This window comes from Maniola hyperantus, chromosome 9 (assembly GCF_902806685.2).
Source record: "Maniola hyperantus chromosome 9, iAphHyp1.2, whole genome shotgun sequence".
Classification (NCBI taxonomy): Eukaryota; Metazoa; Arthropoda; class Insecta; order Lepidoptera; family Nymphalidae; genus Maniola; species Maniola hyperantus.
This window is the reverse complement of record NC_048544.1, coordinates 2,713,210-2,740,425: the sequence shown is the minus strand read 5'-3', so window position 1 is coordinate 2,740,425 and position 27,216 is coordinate 2,713,210. Positions and strand designations below refer to the sequence as shown.

The 27,216-nt window shown below is 36.2% G+C and overlaps 1 protein-coding gene across 5 annotated transcripts in view; it reads right to left on the bottom strand.

Moving 5' to 3' along the window:
- Positions 1-27,216, bottom strand: part of LOC117985464 (putative fatty acyl-CoA reductase CG5065) — a 55,417-nt gene that overhangs the window by 11,168 nt on the left and 17,033 nt on the right. For 3 of the 5 annotated variants that reach the window (XM_034972195.2, XM_069501006.1, XM_069501005.1), the window contains exons 2-9: positions 22,667-22,930; positions 21,903-22,019; positions 8,570-8,692; positions 8,125-8,250; positions 7,241-7,394; positions 6,332-6,433; positions 2,572-2,764; positions 1,515-1,621 (exon numbers count right to left, since the gene is read on the bottom strand). In XM_034972195.2, coding sequence (XP_034828086.1) covers positions 1,515-1,621; positions 2,572-2,764; positions 6,332-6,433; positions 7,241-7,394; positions 8,125-8,250; positions 8,570-8,692; positions 21,903-22,019; positions 22,667-22,780 — 1,036 coding nt within the window. In that variant the 5' untranslated portion in view covers positions 22,781-22,930. Of the gene's footprint in view, positions 1-1,514; positions 1,622-2,571; positions 2,765-6,331; positions 6,434-7,240; positions 7,395-8,124; positions 8,251-8,569; positions 8,693-21,902; positions 22,020-22,666; positions 22,931-25,060; positions 25,104-26,568; positions 26,590-27,216 lie in introns of those variants that run through there. The other 2 variants (XM_069501007.1, XM_034972196.2) reach the window with 2 other exon arrangements.

Sequence of the window (27,216 nt, the reverse complement as noted above, 5' to 3'; positions counted from 1 at the left end):
AAATCAACCAGAAAAGTTACTTATTTTGCGTACGCTGCCTAAACTATAAAAGATAGAACCATAAAATGTTCTAATTAATTGTAGATCTTATAAATATCTACAAAATATTATATAAAGCGGTAATGTCGTTAAGTTTGTTTGTAGGGGGTAATCTTTAGAACTACTGAACCGATTTTAAAAATTCTTTCACCAGTAGAAAGCTACATTATTCCTGAGTGACATAGGCTATACGGGATCTTTAAAAACCTAAATCTACGCGGGCGAAGCCGCGGGGATCAGCTAGTCAATTTAATACGCTTCATCAGAAAGATCGACAGCTAAATATTTTTAATTCTACGACAACCTGCTTTCGTCGTAACGTCATTATCTCCCTACGAAAGGGAGCTAATTAATCAGTTTGTAATGAGACTTAACCGATTTAACGTGCTAATTCCTTATTACATTTTGCTTTACTTTACTGCCTTTTAAAGTCATAACATCATTGTACCTAAATCTTTTGTACTAGCCAGTTGTTAACGTTTATGCTATGTGTCCTTTAGTTATAAATCCTTTTGTATGTAAATACTTGTGTATGTGTAAATGTTGTTGGTTAGTCAAATAAAATAAAATAAAATAAAAAATCAAAAAGACGTGTTCTAGACCTGCGAGGGCCGTATGTAGCTACATCCGTAATGGTCGACGATAAACCCACCGCTGGAGATACATCTAAATATTTCGTAATCTCTTTTGTAATCAGTACCCTTATTATAAATGCGAAAGTGTGTTTGTTTTTGTTTTGTTGCTTTGTCCTTCAATCACGTCACAACGGTGCAACGGATTGACGTGATTTTTGCATGGGTATGGATATAGATAAAGACTTGGAGAGTGACATAGGTTACATTTTATCCCTGAAAATCAAACGGTTCCCACGGAATTTTCAAAAGCCTAAATCCACGCAATTTTTTTCATGGGTATAAATAGGGTTACCAGGCGTCCGGATAAAGCCGGACATAGGTAGGCTTTTTGATTGCTTGTCCGGCCAAAATAAACGGTGTCCGGCTTGTCCGGCTTTTGTTAGGCTTTTTACTTTTCGTAAACGAGCGTGGCCCAACACAGGCGAGTCAACTGTCGGTCGCTCCCGCAGGCGGAAGTGCCGCCTGACAACAAGATTTATGACAATAATAAAAAAAGCTTGATTTTACATACCCACAGTTTTTTTGTCGAACCTATTAATACTAAGACACAAAATCCTCAAAAATGTAGGGTGTCCGGCCTTTCTAAATTCTACCCAAATGTCCGGCCAAACAGGCTGGTCTGTCCGGCTATTAGATTTGGCGACCTGGCAACCCTAGGTATAAATAAAGACCTAGAGAGTGACATAGACTACTTTTTATCCCAGAAAATAAAAATATCCCAGAAAACCGCTTGTTTCATTTTGAATACTTACTTAGTAAAAATTGTATTTTCTTTGATATCAGATCAGCGACATAAATATTTTTCAAAAATTCAGGACTCAAAAATTGCTAAAAACTCACTGAATGGATGTTTCCGCATATATTTAAAGCTGGTCTTGACGAATGTCTGCCACGTGATGGGGTTCCGTTGTCCCGTGCAGCAGTTGTACACTATCACGCCATCGTCTCTGAAAGGAGAACAAGAAATGTACCTAGTAGAATATTCGATTGTACGAGAAGATATTTGGCAACTGCGATTTGGTATCCACGAATTGTCTTGTTTTTATTTTATTTTTTTATGTAGATACAAGTTAGCCCTTGACTGCAATCTCACCTAGTGGTAAGTGATGATGCAGTCTAATTTGGAAGCGGGCTAAACAGGAAGGGGTATGGCAGTTTTATTAAACCCACACCGCACAGACCAGACATTTAGAAATTATAAAATTCCAAATCCCTGCCAGAAATCGAACCCGGGACCTCCTAATAAAACCACAGCGCTTACCACTGCGCCAGGGAGGTCGTCGTCTAACTACGAAAGAAGTGGAAGAAATCTTAAATTAACTCTTTCTCTTCTTCTGGGTTTAGCAAATCGTCATTGATATTTGCCAGAGATGGCCACTCCCCAATACATTGTTTGCCCCAGAAAACAAAAAAAAAGTTTATGCGTCACGATGAATGAACTTTTGGGTTGGTTTTCCTGTGTAAATCCATACTAATATTATAAATTTGAAAGTGTGTCTGTCTGTCTGTCTATCTGCTAGCTTTTCACGGCCCAACAGTTTAACCGGTTTTGATGAAATTTGGTACAGAGTTAGCTTACTTGAATCTTGTTACAAGGCTGTCATAACATTGGCAGCTCTCTTTCCGTCGCAAGTGAGTTCTTAACATCAACATTATAGTGACGTGGTGGAGCTGTTATTACATGGGCAGTTCTTACCGTCTCAAGTGGGTCCGCCAAGCGCACACAATCATCAGGTTAATGACGGTGTCGACGGGCACCAGGTCCGCGACCCTGGTGCCAAGCAACGTGCGAAATATGCCTTTGCTAACCACAATGATGCCATTGTGCCGCTTCCAGTTGGAATCGAACTTCTACCTTATTGTGACGTGGTAAAGTTGTTATTACATTGGCTCTTACCGTCTCAAGTGGGTCCGCCAAGCGCACACAATCATCAGGTTGATGACGGTGTCGACGGGCACCAGGTCCGCGACCCTGGTGCCCGTGCCCAACATCGTGCGGAAGATGCCCTTGCCAACCGCCGCGATGATGCCGTTGGGTCCGTTCCAGTTGTCCACCCAGCCTTTGACCGGCTCTCGGACGGATGAGAGCACTGTAAGAGAAGCAAACACAAACATTAGAATACTTAGAGGAGGGTAACGTCTATGAAACCCCTCCCCCCCCCCTAAATGGATGAAATGGGGGTTTGAAGGTTATATGTGTTATTCGGTGCTGGTGCAGGGTGCGCGTCCTGATGTGATAATGTTTGTTTCTGAAAAAAAATGCCATTTGTTTCCTGAAGGCCACGCGGGCGAAGCCACGGGCAGAAGCTAGTTTTTAAATAGGTACAATAATAGAAACTTTCGATGAAAAAGCCTTGAGATATGTAATGTCTTGGGACACCCGAAGAAGAGAAGGTGTTCTCTATATAACAATAACAATAACAATAATCTTTTATTTGGGTCCATAGCGCACAGTTTACAGCTATTATACAAAACACAAAAATTAATAATACAGTAAAAATTAATCTTGTCTGGCATAAACCCGAATGCGTGTCTGTGGCGCAAAACTGTCCCAAAAAGGGGGAATTGCCTCAGCGTAATGCTGTAGTAGTGTATGTGGGTACACTACCTCAGCGCTGTTTTTCAGGCAACCCCTGAAAAAAATCCGCTCGACGTCCCGGACCAGTCCGGGTTTCATAATCTGTGCGATTGACCTCTCAACGTAAAAAACAACGGTAGGTATATCACGCGATTATATCACTACCCCTATTATAAATGCGAAAGTGTGTTTGTTTGTTGGTTTGTTAGTTTGTTGGATTATTGGTTTGTGCTTCAATCACGTCGCAACAGAGCTACGGATCGACGTCATTTTTTGCATGGGTATAGTTTAAGAAGTGGAGAGTGACATAGGCTACTTTTTATCCCGGAAAATCAAAGAGTTCCAACGGGATTTTTAAACACCTAAATCCACGCGTATACGATTTGCGGGCATCAGCTAATGGCCAATACTTCGCACTGATCAGTTAATTTACAGATTTAAAGATTATTATCCTACTAATAAGTATTATAAATACGAAATTGTATTTGTTTGTTGGTTTGTCCTTCAATCACACCGCAACGGAGCAGCGGATCGACGTGATTTATTGCATGGATATAGTTAAAGCCCTTAAGACGTTGGACACTTTTTATCCCGGAAAACTACAGAGTTTGCAAGGGATTTGTAAAAAACCTAAATCAACGCAGACCAAGTATTCATCACCTAGTACTTAATAAGATATGAGGGCCTATCATTAAAGATTTCTCAGAAGAAAAGTATACTTAAAATCCGAAAAAATCTACAAAGGAAAGTGTTTGACCCTAAGACGTACCGAAGGATAAATATAAGATGAAGTTAATTGGCGAATCTAATTAAGTGTCTATGAACCGAAACTCTCATACGAGTAGATATCCTACAATGTTCGTCATTAAAATGTATCTAAATATTATATAGAAGGAAAAGGTGACTGACTGACTGACTGACTGATCTATCAACGTACAGCTCAAACTATTAAATCAAATATTTCGATCAATAATAATACCTAATCTTATCGTAATCGGGCTGTCTGTTGTGACAAGTTATAGTACTATTTCAGAGAAAAATAACATATAAAATTACATTGTTTTAATCAAGTCTTATCATTTTGATTTATTTATCCAAAAAGTAGGTGACCAGTGCCACAGGAGTATGCCAATATTTGATAACGTACAGATAGATAGAAGCACAACTTATCTAAAAATAATACATCATTCTCAGTCAAAATATTGACGGCTGAAGATAAAAAAATCGATTCGTGCACCGAGGGTTCCGTACTCGGGTACGTACATTTTGCACGATAAATTAAAAACTAAGTATTATGCATAAAAATAAATAAAAATATGTTGTAGAATGAACAGGTAAAGCCCTTTCTAGTTGGTATAGTTATCTTACTTTAAAAATTGAAACTACTAATTATTTTTTCATGACCACATTTTAATTTTTTTTTTGTGATGTAACCAGAAATTCACAGTTTTCGGATTTCTGATTCTAGGACTAGGTCAACGGGAAGTACCCTATAGGATTCTTGACAGACAGGTCACAAACAAACAGCCAGACACAGTTTCACATTTATAATATTTGTATGGAGTATGGAGGTATGGATTATTTAACAGAAATAGTTTATTATTATTTATTCTACCTGTAGTAGATATTTTATTAATAGAAATTACATTACATATAAATCCCTATTAAGGTTAGGGTAGGTGGGTAAGTGTACGAACAATAATTTTGAACTTTCGATAAAAAATTGTCATGTTCCATAAGGCCCAGGTAAACCGTAATTTTTTAAACAATAGTTGAGTTTATGGTTACTAATTATCACGAAAAAAAATGTACAGAAACGTTTTATAGAAAGAGAAAAAAAATAAAAACCACTGATGGATGAAAGTTATGAAAAAATCATTAAAAAATTCATATCTCCTAAACTACTAAAATAATGAATGACAAGCTGAAAAAAAAAAAACGTAGCTGTTCATTCTCGTCCAACAGAGCAAGGCAAAAAAAAAAAAAGAAAGCAAGCTATGTCAGCTATAAAAGGTCTCCGATCATCATGTCGGAGGACAAAAAAGCGGACATACAAAAAAAAAAAAAACTACTAAAAATCGCGGAACATACATAGGGGTAATTCAGGTAGCCCTAGTGTTGTTCTACCTCTGGACAACCGCTTGACACTACTTCCTGGGACACCCTGTATAGTGGGCTATCACAAAGTAATACCTACAGTACCTACTTAGCTGATTAGGCATATCAATTACCTGTAACAGTCATGTGTGGTGTGAATCAGTATAGGTAAATCATATAAAATGTATGACCACTCTTAAGTGTATTAGAGAATTAGTATTAGCATGATTATTGATTATCATCTAGGCATTGTTTAACTAACTGATAATGGAATTACTTAGCAATTTTAGCACTTGTTTATCAAAATTAGTAGGTACCTACCTACTTAGTTATTTCTGTGAAGTTTCTTTTAGAAGCTAACTAAACTGACAAACAACAAAAAAAACTCGCGAAGCTGACTTATATTTTTACTAGCTTAGGTATGCTCGCGACTTCGTCCGCGTGGACTCCATAAATTTCAAACCCCCATTTAACCCACTTAGATTTCGAAAAATCCTTTCTTAGTGGATACTCACTCTTTACAAAGAACACACCCTCCAAATTTCATGTCTCTAGGACCAACGGTTTAGGCTGTGCGTTGATATAATATAAGTCAGTCAGTCAGTCAGTCAGTCAGTCAGGACTTTGAATTTTATATATAACTAGCTTATGCTCGCGACTTCGTCCGCGTGGACTACACAAAATTTCGAACCCCTATTTCACCCCCTCAAGAGTTGAATTTTCAAAAATCCTTTCTTAGCGGATGCCTACGTCATAATAGCTATCTGCATGCCAAATTTCAGCACGATCTGTCCAGTAGTTTGAACTGTGCGTTGATAGATCAGTCAGTCAGTCACCTTTTCCCTTTATATATTTAGAAGAAGATACGAGTACAATATGTATGATCCTACACTTAGATTGAGATCTATCTATCTCTTTGACTTTACTTGTAAATCGAGATGTACCGTTATAGCAAGTCTAAGCAAAATCTATAAAAACTCACCGATTGAAGGTCTGACGATAGCAACGGGTAGGTTGCCGCACTCCCTTATGAGCATGTCTTCCGCGAGTGCCTTCGTGAACGTGTATGTATTAGGCCTGTCACCTGAAATTAAGACAAAATTAATGTTTTTTTTTTTCTTTTAAAGAATATTAGCCATTTTTTTAAATGACTAATATTCCCCTTTCCTCTCCAATTAAGCGTCAAGCTTGTGCTAGGAGTAGGTACGACAATAGTGCAACGGGCGGGGTTTGAACCGTCGACCTTTCGGTTTTCAGTCCACTCCTATACCGGTTGAGCTATTGAGGCTCAAATGTTAAGTAGGTACTTACTAAGTAATGTTGATACACCTCCCGCCTCCCAATCAGAGGTCGGGGGTTTGATCCCGGGCACGCACCTCGAACTTTTGGGAGTTATGTGCGTTTTAAATAATTAAATATCACTTGCTTTAACGGTGAAGGACTACATCGTGAGGCAATCTGCACACCTTAGAATTCACCATAATGTTTTAAAGGTGTGTGAAGTCTGCCAATCATCATGATGATGATGATGATGATGATGATGCTCATCGCCACTACAGAGCACGGGTCTCCTCTCAGAGTGAGAAGGGTTTTGGCCATAGTGTACCACGCTGGTCAAGTGCCAGGTAGCATATGCCAGTGCCAGTGAGTCCCACATACCCGTTTCGTACGGGATGCGTAAAGTGAATTTTCCCCGGCAATAAAAAAGGGCCACAGACAGTGGCGTGCAGGTCATAGAGGCATAAATGCACTGCTTACCCCAGTTGTTTAGCTCAATGCATATTTTTCATTATGACCTGCCAGTAAACAGGTTCCTACTTAACTAATGCATACCCTGGCTTCAAACACTGTGCACGCCACTAGCCACAGACATTATAGTGTCATCACTTACCCACTAAATCCGGTGTGATCCTGTCCACCAGGTCGTCGGGTAGCGTCTGTACCAAGGTGACCACATGTTCAGGGTGCGCCGGTGGTGCGTACACGGTCTCTTCCACTCTTTCCCTTTCACAGTTGCAGTACGCCGTTGAAACGTGGACTAGAGCCTGAAAAACATGTTTTTTAGGTTTCCGTACCTCACAAGGAAAAAGGAACCCTTATAGGATCACTTCGTTGTCTGTCTGTCCGTCTGTCTCTCTGTAGTGTCAGTCAAGAAACCTATAGGGTACTTCCCGTTGACCTAGAATCATGAAATTTGGCAGCACACGTATAAGGTGATAAATCCGAAAACCATGCATGACTTTTGTGGACTTTTTAAGCTGCTTCTGCTTAGGGATATAGCTTGTAACCACTAAGCGCTTACTAAAGTGTTTCTGTCTGTCTGTTTGTCTGTCTATCTGTCTGCTAGCCTTTGACGGCCCATCCGTTCAACCTATTTTAATGAAATTTGTTATTAAATTATGAATGTCACTAAAAGCAAAATAGGTAGCTTACCCTTAATCCTGGAGGTATTTTTTTTTAAGAATATTAGCCATGTTAAATGACTAATATTCCCCTTTCCTCTCCAATTAAGCGTCAGGCTTGTGCTAGGAGTAGGTACGACAATAGTACAACGGGCAAGGTTTGAACCGTCGACCTTTCGGTTTTCAGTCCACTCTTATACCGGTTGAGCTATTGAGGCTCTTAAAATATTAAATAATAAATAATAAAAAAAAATACAAACTTGTGCTACTTTTATCTAGTACTTACTTCACTTTCTTCTTGATGGTTTAAGTAACCGTAACGTAAGTTTAATCGCTTCGAATTGAACTGGTCCTTGGGAAGGTAGTAGCTTACCTCAAGCCCCAACATCCGATGGCAGAGCTGAACCAACTGTTGCGTGCCCAGCATGTTGATGGTGACGGATAGCTTTAGTTTCTCGTCGAACTTCACCGTCGCCGCCGAATGGAATACCACTGACACCTGAAAGATATTCCTTTCACATAAGTAGATCACAGTACGCGGGAAAAAAGTAATGCACATCGACCTTTAGAAAGAGATAGCTGTTTTGTAGAGCACTGTCTCTGTCGTTCAGACCGACAAAACATCACATCATAGGTATGAGTAAAAGAGACAAAAATCTCAGTGAACGTTAACCATTTTGAGACACCAACCAATCATAAACATGTTTTCAAAAAACATTCGAAATTCAATTAGAAAACATAGTTTCGTTAGGTACGTAACAGAGAGAGCTCTATACTAACTCTTACAAAACGTTGATCCTTTACTTGTTTTGGCGTACCTTTTGACAAAGCATGGACTGGTCTGCTGGACTGATGCCCAGCTCGGGTTCCGTGATGTCACCAACTATAGGCACGATTTTGTTTAGCTCCTGGGGCCGGTCTTTTCTTAACGTCTCGAACAACTACCAACAAAATACATAAACATTCAATTAGATAAGGGACCCCTAATTAAATATCAAAACGAAAAAGTCTACGTTTTCTGCCACGTATATAACCTCAATTATACCTTCAATACCTTCAGCAGGTCATGTGTGCGAATGCCAGATAACTTATGATCAAAATCTGCTTTTTTCCTGAAATCCCCAGAATCATAAACGCCAGCGTGGTAGGCAGACGCGACGTTGGCGTGATGAATTAGATAGAATTGAATAAAATATATTTTTATTTCATTCAGACTTTCACTGGATTAATGAAATTAAATGCTTCCTAATTTTTTTCCCTGCACGTGTGAGATTAAGATAAAGAAGAAGAGAGAAGTTAACACAGTGGGCTTTAATAGTGATGATAAATTAAATCCAATGATTACTAATGAAAGTTATCATTTATCAATTATTTGTCAGGTAAGGCCAAATACTAAGTAATTAAAGATCAAGCAAAGCATCTGCCGTATTATTTCAAAGTAAGAATCCTAATCATCTAAACAGGCTTCTATAATAATTAGAAGCTAACAACCTAGTGTTTACTTTTATCTCAATGTATAAAATAAATAGCACAAGAGGGTAGGTGATAAATACAGAAGTAAAACCAACCAAGTCCAATAATAATTGAATTGTATTGTTCAGCATTGATCTATTTATATTAAAATGAATCTACCACCCATTTCGCTAAGGTGTTTAGTCATGGAGAAGAAAGGGCAAAGAAACTCCATAACACACATCTTTTAAAACATTAGAACGTTGAGTAAAGTAGTAGGTACATATTTGGTACACAGTTACAACAGGTAACCTATAAAAGGCAAATGATTACATTACATTATAATAAAATATAAGAATACTTAACTTCAGTAAGGTCCGCTGTGTTTGCTCTGGGCTGTCGATACAAGACTGTTCCCTCTCTGTCGAGGTAGGGTACTTTTATAACACTGCCCTCGCAAACCAGGCGGATGTCGACTATCACATGATCTTAATATTAATCATTATTTATTTTAGGTTTGTTGACAAAAGGTATGTTGACACACCCAATTTACAATAATAAAATCAGTGACATTGATGGTCTACGTATTAATAATTTACAATAATAATAAGCGACTTAAATTGTCAGTTTACACAACATTATTATTTCACATAATAGCTATTGCCAACTGTATGTTGACAATAGCTTAGTATAATGTCACTCTTAGTGCATTGACAGTATTTAATTTACAATGAATAATTAGTTACCAGTATTGACAATTCACATAATATTATTTATCGTATTGTCACATTCCTAAATATTAAATTAAACAACATACAAGAAAAGATACTATTCAAATCATACCCTTTCCGTACATTGACAGTATTTAATTTACAATTTTACAATGAATAATTAGTTACCAGTATTGACAATTCACATAATATTATTTATCGTATTGTCACATTCCTAAATATTAAATTAAACAACATACAAGAAAAGATACTAATTAAATCATACTCTTTCCGTACATTGATATTGAATTCGGAAACGGAATTACGATTCTGTTTTAAATATCACAACAAACATTTACTTCAGACTCCCAAGTTTATGATTAGATGAATTTTAGCATAATAATTATGTATCCAATTTTATCGTAATATAACACGGCCATACTGACAAGTACTTCGTTCCCGAAGTACATAGGGAAATTAGAAAGAAAAGAAAAAAAATCTAGCTAAGAGCTAAATAAAAAAAATTACTGTAAGCTAAAAAGATCTATAAGCTAAGGAAGATCTATAAGCTAAAATGATCTATAAGCTACAGCTACCTAGTTTAACTGTCCCAAACTGGCTGCGCCCCATAATTTAATGTTTAATTTTTTTTTTTTGTATAATATGTATAGTTTTTGTTTTATTATTATTAGTTTTATAAAGCAAGGGGTCTTGTACTAGACTCTTGCCCAGTAGAGGTCATTACTAGACCTCGCTACTTACTGGCACCGTCCGAACAAGCCGTCTAACATTACCAACCAATATTTTTTAACTTTTTTTTATTTTATTGGTACTAGTAATGATTAGTGCCGGCAGCCCTAACTAACTGGCCTAACCGCTGCCCCCCCATAAATGGGTCTTGTACTAGACTCTTGCCCAGTAGAGGTTATTACTACACCTCGCTACTTACTGGCACCGTCCGAACAAGCCGTCTAACATTACTAACCAATATTTTTTACTCTTTTTTTTTTTATTGGTACTAGTAATGATTAGTGCCGGGCAGCCTAACTAACTGGCCTAACCGCTGCCTCCCCATAAATGGGTCTTGTACTAGACTCTTGCCCAGTAGAGGTTATTACTAGACCTCGCTACTTACTGGCACCGTCCGAACAAGCCGTCTAACATTACTAACCAATATTTTTTAACTCTTTTTTTTTTTTTTATTGGTACTAGTAATGATTAGTGCCAGGCAGCCTAACTAACTGGCCTAACCGCTGCCGCCCCATAAATGGGTCTTGTACTAGACTCTTGCCCAGTAGAGGTCATTACCTAGACCTCGCTACTTACTGGTACCGTCCGAACAAGCCGTCTAACATTACTAACCCCTTTTTTTTTTTTTTTTTTTGGGTCTAGTAATGATTAGTGCCGGGCAGCCTAACTACCTAGCTAACTGTCTGCCGCCCCCATAAATGGGTCTCGTACCAGGACATTACTGAATTATCACCAATAAGATGTATCACACCAATGGTGTAATACCAGCACTGTCAAGTCGAGCCGTCTAACATTACCCGACCAATGAAAAGGGCAATGATTAGTGCCAGGCAGACCTAACTAACCTAACTCCCTTTGTTTTATATGTTTGAATAATAAAAATTGTCCCCTTTGGGAATAATAACATCCGTTTCATACGGGAATAAAAAATTGTCCCCTTTGGGAATAATAACATCCGTTCCATACGGGAATAATAACATTTGTCCCATTCGGGGATAATCATTGGATTTTTTTTTTTGTTTTTTTTTTGTTGGTTGCTACATTCGGGAGTCTTAACATTTTGTCACATTGTGAGTCTTAACATTTTGTATCCATTGAGCATATTTTTTTTTTCTTCCTCTGTTCTGTCATTTAGCATAAATTATTAGTATGTTTTATTACCATTCGGCCATCTTGATAAGTACTTCGTTCCCGAAGTACATAGAAAAATAGAAAAATGCAGCCAGTGAACTTAAATGAACAGCGGCAACAAAAGTACCGACATAAAAAAAAAATAAGATTGCTCCATTCACAAAACGATATTCAATGATTCAATGTCAATGTTACTGTCATAAAAACCAGGATAGCCAGACGTCAGACCGAAATCAGAGTAGAATAGAATATGTTTTCTTTGTTGTTACCAAACAATGTTCCCCAATGTTAATATGTATACGGTTACTACTATTACGGTTAAAGAACTTTATTCTCACTATGAAATAAATTCACTTACATGAGAAATTTAACAAATAAACAGTAGGTATCTTATCCACACATCCACTGCGATTTTATACAAAATAAAGTGGGTAGAAATAGAATTGGCAAAACACGGATTACTAGAAACGGCTTGGTAGTAGTATAATAGTAATAATATCTGTACCTATCTGTATGTATTACATATGTATTATAGTAAGTATAGGGTTTATAGTATATACAAATGTATACATATATCGCACCGACGACACACTGTCGCAACCCAAAACATGTCAAATTTGAGTGACTGACTAACTGTCGTGATACCCTAACCAATATTGCATCATCTTTAGTTACATCTAAATTCGACGAAGAAGGACGTGACAGTTTACTGTTTAGACCGCATTAATTCAAATTGGAACGATATTGTTGAATCAGGTATGTAAAAGTTCAACTATGAATTCGAGTTAATACAATATAGCTGATTTAAACCTAAATAGATATTTCTAGTGTGTAGGTGTATTTCTAGTTATTACACTATTATCGATTCACAGAAATGAAATTTAAAATAGTATTTTCACTTAAGACACCCTTATTGGTTTAGTAAGTCATTTTAATGTGAATTAAATTGTGACCAGTGGGGTAGTAATTTTAATGTGAAGCTGGAAACCAAACGTTATTTTTCTGTTGCTTTGACACCAGCATAAACAATTAAACAAAAATATTAAAAGACGAAAGAACTGCTCGACAAAATATGATTCCCAGGACCTATTATGAATCTTACTTGCGAAGTTTGACTGGTTGATTTTAAGTACTTAAATAAAAAATATTGCTGTCATTTTGATGCTAATTATTAGAAACAGACTGATGTAAAACTAGTTTAAGTATACTATTATTATAGAAATACTATTATTTAATTTTGCCTAGCTCCAATTTAGTGACTACGTACAATTACTGTGCAGTTACAACAATAGCTGATTATTTAAGTTAAAAAAAAATATTTTGATTGGCTCTGTTTTTTTTTTTTTGTATTCAAGACAAATTTTGTTTATTGTTTTGGAAGGTTTTTTTTTTTTTGTTGAAAAAGGCAGAAATTGTTGAAATTAAATTATTACTTTTTATAAATAAAAACTGATTATCTGATTGAATTTTCTTGATTATCTGGTTTTATTTATCAATGTCCAAACCTGAATGTGCAAATTATTTTTTTGGAGGGAACTATAAAACTTAAAACTAAATTAAATAATTGTTGTAACTACAAAATTATACTCAAAACCATAAGGAAAAAGTCAAACATTATTTATAGTAACTCAAAAATTTTCAGCAATAACTATACAACTAAAAATAATTACTCTTTCTGAAAACTTTTTGTTTGAGCAATACAGTCTTAACTCAAAAATTGCGAATGTAAATGATAATTGCGTTAATATTATTTATAAACCTTATAAAGTAAGCACTTTTTTATAATCTATAACAGGAAGTGAATAATCAGTTTTTCGTCGATTCTGAAAAAGTCATTCTCTGAGTCACGACAGCACTGCATCACTAGTGCGACACGTATATTTAAAAATATTTATATGTTTGTATTTTATTTTTATTTTTATAGTCATGTATGTGAATTTAGTATGAAAATATATTGTAGTTATATTTATATGTAACTATTTAATGTAGCATATGGTTTTTTTTTTTGAGGTATTAATTGTAAGTAGGTTATATTATTGAAACCATTTATTGAGTAGTATTAAGTCGTTTTGTGCATCTGTGATGATTGTGTGTATTGAGTTGCCATAGTAAAATAAACATGTATCATCAGCGTACAACAGTATGTTTCCTTTTAAACCTATTTCATTTATACTATCAATATAGATCAGGAATAACAAAGGCCCTAATATTGATCCCTGAGGAACGCCAAATGTACAAACAGGTTTTGGTTTACTCCTATGATCTCCAGTTTTTTTTTTTATTACCGCTTGAATAAATATGTTCTTTATTTGATTTGTATGTATATCAAACAAACTCAAAACAGGAATAAATTAATAACACGTTGTAACGTAGGTATTTCCTAAAATAAAATGTAGGACGTATTATTATTTTTAGTAGGTTGACCAATAGAAAAAAAAAATAGGTTCCTATTTACTTGATTGGTTTGTCAAAATAATAAGATAAAATAAAATCAGGTTCAACCTAACCTCAAAGTTTATTGCTGATATGTGGGAACAATAAGAATATTTTATTAAAAAGAAAATACTTTTGAAATGAGATATTTCGACAAAAGAAGATTAAATAAAACAAACTATATTTAAGGGGAATTATTCTTAAGCGAAGTTATAGTAATATTATAGAGTTAAGAATAAAATTAATGTAAGAAATCTCAAAGAATTTGTAGTTGTATTATTATTATTATTATTTTGTATGTGGAAACAGTTTGGTAATCTTAATCCTTATTTATTAAAAAAAATGTTAAATGTTATAATAACGTCACTGAGTAGAAAAAAAATACTTGAGTAGGCAATCTGCTTTGCGTTGTTTTAAGAAAAGGAAATTAGTTGAACGACAAAATTGTTCGAATGGATAATCTCTTGTGTTGTTTTAAGAAAAGACAAATAGTTGAATTATTTTAAGAAGCAAAATAAATAAATATAGTTTATGTTTAAGTTTAATTAAACACGTGGTTTATCTAACTAATTAAAATCTTTTATGATTACCCTCACAAAAACTTTTTCATAGAAACAATACCACAAACGTGGTTTTAAGATCACTTTAAAGCAGCACATAATTACACTTCACTTATCTTTCACAATTGGAGCGACGCGACGTTTCGATCAGCGGTGTCACACCAGCACCAAGTGCCGCTGACAACAGCGTTGCCCATCGCTTTGTGATCATCGGGCACCAATACCAAGTGCTGCCGATGACAGGCAGTAGCCTGTTGCTTCGAGGAGAAGCCGCATCCACGATTGCTAAAAGCATTTGAAAAGTATTAGTATTGCGACAAGAAAAGAATTATCGTATCCCACTTCTGATGTGAGATTAAGATAAAGAAGAAGAGAGAAGTTAACACAGTGGGCTTTAATAGTGATGATAAATTAAATCCAATGATTACTAATGAAAGTTATCATTTATCAATTATTTGTCAGGTAAGGCCAAATACTAAGTAATTAAAGATCAAGCAAAGCATCTGCCGTATTATTTCAAAGTAAGAATCCTAATCATCTAAACAGGCTTCTATAATAATTAGAAGCTAACAACCTAGTGTTTACTTTTATCTCAATGTATAAAATAAATAGCACAAGAGGGTAGGTGATAAATACAGAAGTAAAACCAACCAAGTCCAATAATAATTGAATTGTATTGTTCAGCATTGATCTATTTATATTAAAATGAATCTACCACCCATTTCGCTAAGGTGTTTAGTCATGGAGAAGAAAGGGCAAAGAAACTCCATAACACACATCTTTTAAAACATTAGAACGTTGAGTAAAGTAGTAGGTACATATTTGGTACACAGTTACAACAGGTAACCTATAAAAGGCAAATGATTACATTACATTATAATAAAATATAAGAATACTTAACTTCAGTAAGGTCCGCTGTGTTTGCTCTGGGCTGTCGATACAAGACTGTTCCCTCTCTGTCGAGGTAGGGTACTTTTATAACACTGCCCTCGCAAACCAGGCGGATGTCGACTATCACATGATCTTAATATTAATCATTATTTATTTTAGGTTTGTTGACAAAAGGTATGTTGACACACCCAATTTACAATAATAAAATCAGTGACATTGATGGTCTACGTATTAATAATTTACAATAATAATAAGCGACTTAAATTGTCAGTTTACACAACATTATTATTTCACATAATAGCTATTGCCAACTGTATGTTGACAATAGCTTAGTATAATGTCACTCTTAGTGCATTGACAGTATTTAATTTACAATGAATAATTAGTTACCAGTATTGACAATTCACATAATATTATTTATCGTATTGTCACATTCCTAAATATTAAATTAAACAACATACAAGAAAAGATACTATTCAAATCATACCCTTTCCGTACATTGACAGTATTTAATTTACAATTTTACAATGAATAATTAGTTACCAGTATTGACAATTCACATAATATTATTTATCGTATTGTCACATTCCTAAATATTAAATTAAACAACATACAAGAAAAGATACTAATTAAATCATACTCTTTCCGTACATTGATATTGAATTCGGAAACGGAATTACGATTCTGTTTTAAATATCACAACAAACATTTACTTCAGACTCCCAAGTTTATGATTAGATGAATTTTAGCATAATAATTATGTATCCAATTTTATCGTAATATAACACACGCAACTCATTGTTGGTGTCATACAATAAAATGAAGCTATTATCATGACCTTTAAAATGACATATATCACAACTTGATACACCACTGGGGACGAAACCGCCCATTCTCCTTTCAGCTCGATACGTCCAGTAGTTTGTGCGTTGATAGATCAGTCAGTCAGTCAGTCAGTCAGTCAGTCACCCTTTTCCTTTTATATATTTAGATTAGTTTTTTAAATTGTTAGCTCCATTTTTTTTACATTTATACCTATTCTATTCTATTCAATTTTAATATTAATTTAATCCGCTTCATACTGTGTATATTGTTATGGGTTGTATTTTCATTGCCTGAAATAAAAATTATTTATTATTTATTATTTATTTATTTATTGATGCCCCAGCCTCGCATGGGTGCAGTGTAGGTACTACATGTCAGTCTAATGGAGTGCCAGTAGAAAGTTATTGCAATCAGCTTAATTTCTACCGCGACATCTTGAACAATTATTGTCATATCTCAACCAATTAGCACAAAACAATATTGAACTACACTTATAAATCTTCCTCTTGGATCGCTCTATTTATTTATTAATGAAAATCGCACTAAAGTCCGTCGCGTAGTTTAAAATTTATCTAACCATACAGAAGGCGGGAAGTGACTTTGTTTTATATTATGTAGAGATGATTGTCGTCAAGCGCAAGCCTGGAATTTAAAAAAAAAAATTTAATCATAGGTAGGCATTCTACAGGCAGGCAGAATCAGTTTTAATCAAAGAGTCTGTTTAAAAAGCTCGCTATGAATCGAACCTGATATTGATAGGAATAAACCATTAGCATGGAAATGTTGCTTCACAATAAAGCTTTTGTAAGTAACCATAAAATATCGTCATACGAGTTTTTCACCATACAATATCGCGTGATTAAGGTCACTATATTTTTTGCTCCTTTTCATAAAAATCGATTCGTGCTATTAACTTTTTTACAAGTCTATTTATTTACTAACCTACCTAATTGTAACTAATATTCTGTCAACATAATTAATTCTAGCGGAATTATAGGTACTAGGTACGCGAGAAAATTCTCCCAAATTTCTATATCCATACTAATATTATAAATGTGAAAGTGTGTCTGTCTGTCTGCTAGCTTTTCACGGCCGATCCGTTCAACCGATTTTAACGAAATTTGGTACAAGGACATAGGTTTCTTTTTATCCCGGAAAATCAAAGGGTTTCCACGGGATTTTTAAAATATAATATAATATAATATAATATAATATAATATAATATAATATAATATAATATAATATAATATAATATAATATAATATAATATAATATAATATAATATAATATAATATAATATAATATAATATAATATAATATAATATAATATAATATAATATAATATTTATTTATTTAAACAACTCAGTACAGTAGTGTGTGTCGGTCTTCGTCGGTCGTGAAAAACTAGCAGACGCTAGTTTTTCACGCCTCGCCGTTAAACCGATTTTGATGAATTTTGGTACAGCGATAGTTTGCATCCCGGGAGAGGACATAGACTACTTTTGGTCCCGATAAATCAGAGTTCCGACGGGATTATTATAAAAACCTCGACGACCTCCCTGGCGCAGTGGTGAGCGCTGTGGTCTTATTAGTTGGAGGTCCCGGGTTCGATTCCTGGCAGGGGTTTGGAATTTTATAATTTCTAAATTTCTGGTCTGGTCTGGTGGGAGGCTTCGGCCGTGACTAGTTACCACCCTACCGGCAGAAGCCGTGCCGCCAAGCGATTTAGCGTTCCGGTACGATGCCGTGTAGAAACCAAAGGGGTATGGGTTTAATAAAAACTGCCATACCCCTTCCAGGTTAGCCCGCTATCATCTTAGACTGCATCATCACTTACCATCAGGTGAGATTGCAGTCAAGGGCTAACTTGTATCTGAATAAAATAAAAAAAAAACCTTACCTAATATACAATATGCATGAAATTACGGGCATCATCTAGGTACAGAGACAGCTTGAATCTTGGAGATTGACATAGACTACATTTTACATCCCGGAAAATCACAGAGTTCCCGCGGAATTTTTAAAACCTGAATCCAAGCGAACAAAGTCGCGTAAAGTCGCAAAGGCTGGATGTTTTGAGAAATTATTATTCAGTACATTAACAATTTAATATCTGGAAGATTAGAAATTTAGTTCCTAGTTGCGTCAGCTAAGCAGTTAAATAAATATTTACCTACTTTCAAAATCGATTTAACGAAATGGTTTCCTCAAACATTCGATTTGTTCAAGCATCGATAATATAATCGATTTACGTAGTATAATGACACAGGTCATGGTAACTAACTTATTAGATACGTACCTACATCGATTTTGTAATGCGTAAATATTAAATCAATAGGTAGGTATTTAATTAAAATGCATATTAATTTTAAATGCATATCAAAGAGAGACGCGGGTTCAAATCCTGCCGGTCCGCAATTTTTGATATATTACCTACCTATTTAAAATTATTTAGAAATTTTCTTGAAGTGTAGGTAAAGCAATATAAAAAATATATAAAATGCATATCTATAATATAAAAATGAATCACTAAATGTGTCGCTCATCGCAAATCTCGAGAACAGCTGAACCGATTTCGCTAATTTCTTTTTATAATATTCCTTGAAGTTTATAATATTACTTCAAGAAATATTATAAAAAGAAATGATTCTTACTGAAGAAGATGGTTCTTACGGAGAGAAAAATTTTATAATGTTCCTTGAAGTACGGGGATGGTTCTTACGGAGAGAAAAATTTAATTCAACCTCCCCCTCAATTTTCTAAACTCCACCCGAGCGAAGCCGGGGCGGATCAGCTAGTTCTTAATATTTACACATTCGAAATCGATATTATAGCATCATTTGGCAAGTAGCTTACATTATTGTCATGTTTTGGTAAATAACTTTAAGTAGGTATATATTTGCATAATAAATAACAATAATTTACCAAGTATGCCAAGAAAGGTTATAATATTCTGATGAAACACCTCAAGGCTAAGTTAAATCAGCGTTCTTGGAGATCTTTGGTGAAATCAATTTATTTATAATAAATCAATAAATTGATTTTTTGAATCAATTTATTTATAATAAATAAATAAATTGATTCAAATCAAAATCAATTTATTTATTAAACAGGGTTTTGTTGATTTTTTTGTCACACTATTTCATGCCTATGTAAGGCGTACAAATTTTAATCTTAAAACTATAATACAATGTCCGCCTTTGCTCCCGCTTGGCATCGCTAGTGAGGCTGGGGGGTAAACTATCAGTCAAACTCCGTTTATTTGTATGTAAATACGGAGTTTAATGAGTAAAATTATTTATTTTGTCGAAATAAAATGCTTCAGTGTCGTGTTGAGCCTTTGTGCTCATCGAGAACATCAGGACACAGCTTTCCAAAAGATGAAAAGTTTAAAAAAACCGGCCAAGTGCGAATCAGACTCGCGCACTGAGGGTTCCGTAGTGCAATCGTATTTTATCGACATTTTGTACGATAAATTAAAAACTACTTACTAGATCTCGTTCAAACCAATTTTCGGTGGAAGTTTGCATAGTAATGTACATCAAATATTTTTTTTAGTTTTATCACTCTCTTATTTTCGAAGTTACAGCGTGGGGGGGGGGACATTTTACCACTTTGGAAGTGTCTCTCGCACAAACTATTCAGTTTAGAAAAAAATGATATTAGAAACCTCAATATCATTTTTGAAGACCTATCCATTGACAAGACATATCACCACACATATTGGTTTGATGAAAAAAAAAAATTTTTGGGTTTCAGTTCTAAGTATGGGGAGCCCCAAAATTTACTGTTTTTTTTCTATTTTTGTGTAAAAATCTTAATGCGGTAATACATCTACTTACCTAGTTTCAACAGAATAGCTCTTATAGTTTCGGAAAAAAGTGGCTGTAGCTGTGACATACAGACAGACAGACAGACAGACATGACGAATCTATAAGGGTTCCGTTTTTTGCCATTCGGCTACGGAACCCTAAAAAGTAGATTGTAGCAACAAGGACAGACAATTATTAATAGCCGATAGTAATCCGCGTATTACAATCAACATTTTATTCTATCAGATTATGCAAAGCTGTGAACCCCGAAAAGTTAGAGGTGTGTGCCCGGGATCGAATCCCAGACCCCCTAAATAGGAGGCCACTAGGTTAACAAGGTCACCGCGCTATGAACTCATAAAACGTAATTTAATTAAAATTATTACCCTATATTATGATGATAGGTTAAGGGGTGCATGCCGTCATGCGTAATTATGACGTCATAAACACAGAGCAATTAATTAGATGAATTGAAATAATTTGATGTACTAGCTTATCCCGCGATTTCGTCTGCGTGGACTCCTATTTTACCCCCTTCGGGATTGAATTTTTAGCTATCCTTTCTTAACGGACAACTACGTAGCTATCTGTATGCCAAATTTCAGCCCGATCCGTCACGTAGTTTGAGCTGTGCGTTGATAGATCAGTCAGTCAGAGGACCAACTAATTCCTGAAAGGCCGGCAACGCATTGGTGGTTCCTCTGGTACTGCAATTATTCATGGGTGGCGGTAATCACTTAACTTTTTTTTTTTATTCAGGTACAAGTTAACCCTTGACTGCAATCTCACCTGGTGGTAAGTGAAGATGCAGTCTAAGATGATAGCGGGCTAACCTGGAAGGGGTATGGCAATTTTTATTAAACCCATACCTCTTTGGTTTCTACACGGCATCGTACCGGAACGCTAAATCGCTTGGCGGCACGGCTTTGCCGGTAGGGTGGTAACTAGCCACGGCCAAAGCCTCCCACCAGACCAGACCAGAAATTTAGAAATTATAAAATTCCAAACCCCTGCCAGAAATCGAACCCGGGACCTCCCACTAATAAGACCACAGCGCTCACTACTGCGCCAGGGAGGTCGTCAAAACACGAAACGAAACATTCCCGACAACAGAAATTCCCGAATCTCCACGGCTTAGGAGTTCAGTACCTTGCAGCATCAGCATTGAGGAGTTGGGATCCGAAGTTCATTGGTGTAGTCTATGCTTGGCACCATAAATAATATTACATCATCCGCAGTTCCTGAATCACTTTAGTTTAGGAGTGCTGTACCCTACATCATCAGGGTGGTGGAGTTGGGACTTAGAGTTCAAGCATGAAGTCGTTGTTACAACCACATTAATTCACTATGAACACTTCCTGAATCTTGATAATAGGTGGGCAGTAACCCTGCCGCATCAGGATTGAGGAGTTGGATCCAGAAATTTTTATGGGACCACTACGGAAATATCCTCTGTTGATTAAAAAAATTGCAAATCGGTCCTGAAACCTCGAAAAAATCGATGTACCTACATACATTAGGAATCCTTTTTGGAATTCGGTTAAAAAGAAGATAGACTTAACAGTGTGTAGGGCTGATTACACTCACCGGAGATTGTGTGAGTTCGGCGAGACGCGACGCGACGTCCTGTCCGCGTTTTGGCCGCATCAGCAGGTAGATTTTCTTTATTTTTGGACAACTCCTCAGCAGCTTTTCCACTAACACCTGTTGGTTCAAAAATAGGTATTTTATTTTATCATACAACTAGCTGACCCGGCGAACTTCGTACCGCCTAACAGTCGATTCTTTTTCAGGATTTTTTTTTTTAATTTTTCTCTCCGTAAGAACCATCCCCGTACTTCAAGGAATATTATGAAAAAAGAATTAGCGAAATCGATTCATCTGTTCTCGAGATTTTCGATCAGCAACACATTCAGTGATTCATTTTTATATATAGAGAAGATGAACCAAAAGCTTAATTTGCTATAATCCGCTGAAACAGGTCCAATCTGTACGTCTACCTGTTTCAGCGGATTATAGCAAATTAAGCTTTTGTTCATTGTATATCATGGACTTCCGCAAAGTAACGACTAAACATACAACCCTTGCAATTAAAACTAAAGTGACTAAAGCTCCTTGTGCTGGAGAACATTGTTTATTGTTATCATCATCATCATCATCATCCTTATCAACCAACAGACATCCACTGCTGGACATAGGTCTCTAGTAGGGACTTCCACATGTTACGTTATGAGTGTTACGCCGCCGCCATCCAGTGGCTCCCTGCGACTCGTTTGGTGTCGTATGTCCACCTTCCAGCGCTATTATGTAGGTCTTTAAATCCTAGATTACCTAGTAGGTGAAAGTCTTACCTTCCCCATAAATCCTGTTCCACCGGTAACGAACACCGATTTGTCGGCGTAAAACTCTGCCACCGCAACATAATCATGGCTGGGCCCAAAATGGCTACCGAGGCACGACGCCATCTTTGATTTCTTGGCAAACTTTCACGAACGACTCAAGGCATCAAGGCAAGACTCTTGTAAGTCATGGGCGTAATTTTTTACTATTTTTTTTAGTTTAAACTAATATTATCCAGCTATTTTCATTTTCTTGGACATGGTGGGATGCAGCATCTGTAACAATGGAGAATTTTTGTTCATTTTCATAATTCATACGCTAGGGTTGTCAAATACAAATACAAACTTTATTGCGTAGGTATCTGGGTAAACAGTGGAGATGTTACAAAAACAAAAAGGTACAGCCAAATTCTGGCTATTAGCATGCAATATGTTATGATCTACCTAACAACGTGTACATAGTTTTGATAAAATTAGTCACATTAACTTCAATAGGTACATAGTCACAAAGAAATTAAAAAAAAATAGTATTGCAATTGAAAAGCGCAAACTTTTTCTTGACGAAACCTTTTTGTCAGAAACTTACAACCTAATTTTAGACAATGACTCAGTCAAAGTTTAAGTTACCAACTTTTGACTATTCTCTTTAATAACTACCACTCGTATTTTTTTGTGTTTTGCTAGATTTTTAAGTTTTTAAGTGATATCAACCATGACTTTTTCCCCTACAATCAAGCGTTAAGCTTTTGCCAGAAGTTGATACGGTCAGACCACAGCGCGGCACAAAGTGTCAAAATATTATATCAATCATTTCGTATGGTGCATGGCGCATTAGAACGGCGCTGCACGGCGCGTTGCTGCGCGTCGCGGCATAAATTATATTTTGACGAGAAGCGATGCGCCGCGCAGCGCCGCTGTAATGCGGTCCGGCCTTTATAGTTTCGCCATGTCTGTCTGTCTGTCCGTCGTCCATCCCTCGGCGGCTTAGCTCAGAAACTAAATTAGTACTAGAAAGTTGTAATTTGGCATTGGTATACATTATTAGTACGTGACAAAGTGGTACCTAAAATAAAATCTTGAAAAAAAATTTTTTTGTAACTCTCCTACACGTAAAGTAAGTATCTTATAGTAGATCAACATAAAAAAAGTTCTTGAAGTCGTATGAAATTTCATTCAAAATTAATAGTTAGATGAAGTTGTTAGTTGTGCAAGCAACAAAACAAAATTGCGGAACCCTACGCTGCGCGTGACGCAACACACACTTGACCGATAAAAAAAAACGATTTAGTGCCAACCCTAACACGCACTAAAATTGATAAAGAAAAACTAGAGCACAGCTGACTGGGTGACTGGGGCGCAGTCATGAATACGGCATTCATCTCACTGAGAACAATAAGGTCACATTTACATTTAGGCGATAAACTTCAGCTGCAATTTGCTTGACGCCTAGAGCTACGGTAAGTATTGATTCAGCATCCGCATCAATTAATGCGGAGCTTTTACGGATGCGGATTCATATTCGCAGCATGTAACTACCTGCAAAGAAATCCAGAGTGGTGCATGCCTCGCGCGTGGTTGCTAGTTGATAATAATTGATATTATCGTTCGCTAATTTACCAATCAAAAAGTGTACAATGGTACCCAACAGAGGTGTTACGGATATTCGTATCCGCATCCGCAAATGCGGAGCATTCATATTAATTCAGACACCCGCATCCGCATCCACGGATGTGAACTTCTAATAATCCGCATCCGTATCCGCGGATGTTAAAATATTGGCGTCCGCAACAACCCAACCCGGATTCAGATCTATATATCGGCGAAAGTAAGAGTCATCATCATGATCAACCTATAGTCGGCTTACTACAGAGCATGGGTCTCCTCTCAATATGAGAAGGGTTTGGCCTTAGTCCACCGCTGGCCAAGTTCGGATTGGCAGACTTCACACACCTTTGAGGACATTATGTAGAATGCATGCAGGTTTCCTCACGATGTTTTTCTTCACCGTTAAAGCGAGTGATATTTAATTTCTTAAAACGCACATAACTCCGAAAAGCTAACTTTTCGTAGTTATTGCGTGGGTTTTGGTATAAAACCTCATGATTTTCCGGGATAAAAAGTACCTAGCTAATGTTATTCTGCAGGTTTTTCACTATATCCATGCTACTTAAATATTATTCATGCAAAAATATTACGTTCTTGAAGGAGAAACAAACACACTTTCGCATTTATATTATTAGTGATAGTCTAGAATATACTTACGCCTAGATACAAAACTTTCATTGAAATTCATGGTTTAAAATTGAGCTTTTTGTTTCATGCTGGAAAAACGTTTTTTGCGAAACATAATATGAAGGCCAGTTAGTAAGTACCGTTAGTCAACTGTGGAATTAGGTCAATAATTACCTGAATTTACCTAACGGTTCTAGTTTAAAACTGCACATATTTACTACAGCAAAAATCTTGATATGTCATACAGTTTATTCACACACACTGAAAAATTTATAGCACTAAGTATTTATAGGTCCATGTAGTACTAAAACTATTTCAGAGACATCATAAAAGTCCGGTGCCGTGAAACTAAATAAAACTAACGCTAGCCCACTAAACTTTTATCTAGCGATAAGTAAAATAAATAAAGTTTGCGTGACACATATTTTACTTGCATAACCTATCAATCTATCAATATGAAATGAGGTGTCAATTTTATATTTTTTGGAAATGGCATTTCGCGGAAATCTTGAGATTTTATATGATGGAATGTCTTTTCGATAGATTACCTCTTTTCATGTTTCCAAAAGGAATTTTAATCTATAATAAGTCTAAATCGTAATAAATAATATTTGGGAATATCTAAATCTAAATATAACTCGTAAAATTTAACTCCTCACGCGCCATTTTAACTTTTTGTGTCAAATTTCACGTTAAAAGTACCTACGATTTTAGTCCTTATTTTAAAGGTTTAACCGTACTTTTGACATGACAGTTGAACCTTGCATCGAGTTAAAATGGCGCGTGAAGAGTCATTTTGTACGGACTATATAAAAGGAAAAGCTGACTGACTGACTGACCTGATCTATCAAGGCACAGGTCAAACTACTGGATGGATCCAGCTGGAAGGCATGCAGATAGCTATTATGACGTAGACATTCGCTAAGAAAGGATTTTTGAAAATTCGACCCCTAAAATGCCCCAAAAGGAGTAAAATAGGGATTTGAATTTTGTGTAGTCCACGCGGACGAAACCGCGGGAATAAGCTAGTTAATATTATAAAGAGGAACTATTTGTTTGTGTTTGTAATCAATAAACTCAGAAACTACTGAACCGATTTCAATAATTCTTTCACCCAGGATGCTTCAATGAAGGGCCGCAAATATTGATAAAAGCTCTTCTAAAAACGTATTTCACGCCTAAATCTGTGAATACATCTTTTTTCCATTTTCTTTCCTAAAATTTTTACATTTTCTTTTTCAAATTTGACAAATCCTTTTACCATTTCTGGCAATTCACCACTTTTTACCACAAGCAATATATACTTCGCTAGAATTGGTCTAAAATCCCACATAAGTTCGATCTGTTATCCAGATGATACATAACATTTTTTAACAACCTTGATACCTAAAAGGACATACCGCGCATGGGTGGGATTTCCCATTGATAGTTCAATGCCCTCACTGCCATTCAGTACTAAGTTTTTTTTTATTGAGATACAAGTTAGCTATTGACTGCAGAGCCTCAATAGCTCAACCGGTAAAGGAGTGGACTGAAAACCGAAAGGTCGCCGGTTCAAACCCCACCCGTTGCACTATTGTCGTACCTACTCCTAGCACAAGCCTGACGCTTAGTTGGAGAGGAAAGGGGAATATTAGTCATTTAACATGGCTAATATTCTTTCAAAAAAAAAAAAATCTCACCTGATGTTAAGTGATTACCGCCGCCCATGGACATTTGCAGCACCTGTCGATGCGTTACCGGCTTTGAGTTTAGACGGAATAGGCTAGATCATCGCCAACCGTCGATCAACCCATCGCCGGCTCACTACAGAGCACGGGTCTCCTCTCAGAGTGAGAAAGGCCATAGAGAGACGGACACATCGAGAACTCTCAGGCATATACAGGTTTCCTCACAATGTTTTCTTTCACCGTTAAACAAAGTGATATTAATTACCTACTTAAAAGTAAAACGCACATAGTTCAGATAAGTTAGAGATGCGTGCCCGGGATCGAACCGCCGACCTCCGATTAGGAGGCGGATTTCCTAACCACTAGGCTATCACAGCTTAGTACACTAACTAAGTAGGATACTTAGTGCTAATGCTTAGAAGTCTTTCCATTACAAAAGGGGGAATAGGCATAGGAATAGGAAATGTACTTCTTAGCAAATATGCCATAGCCTAGATAACGTGTAGACAGCTTTTTTAAAGCTTTGACCTGATTTTATTACCCCGTAGATATGTAGGGGAAAAAAATAGCTGATACGCTACCTCTCGTTAGAGGTTGATAACTCGTCTCGTGACGACCTCCCTGGCGCAGTAGTAAGCACTATAGTCTTATTAGTGGGAG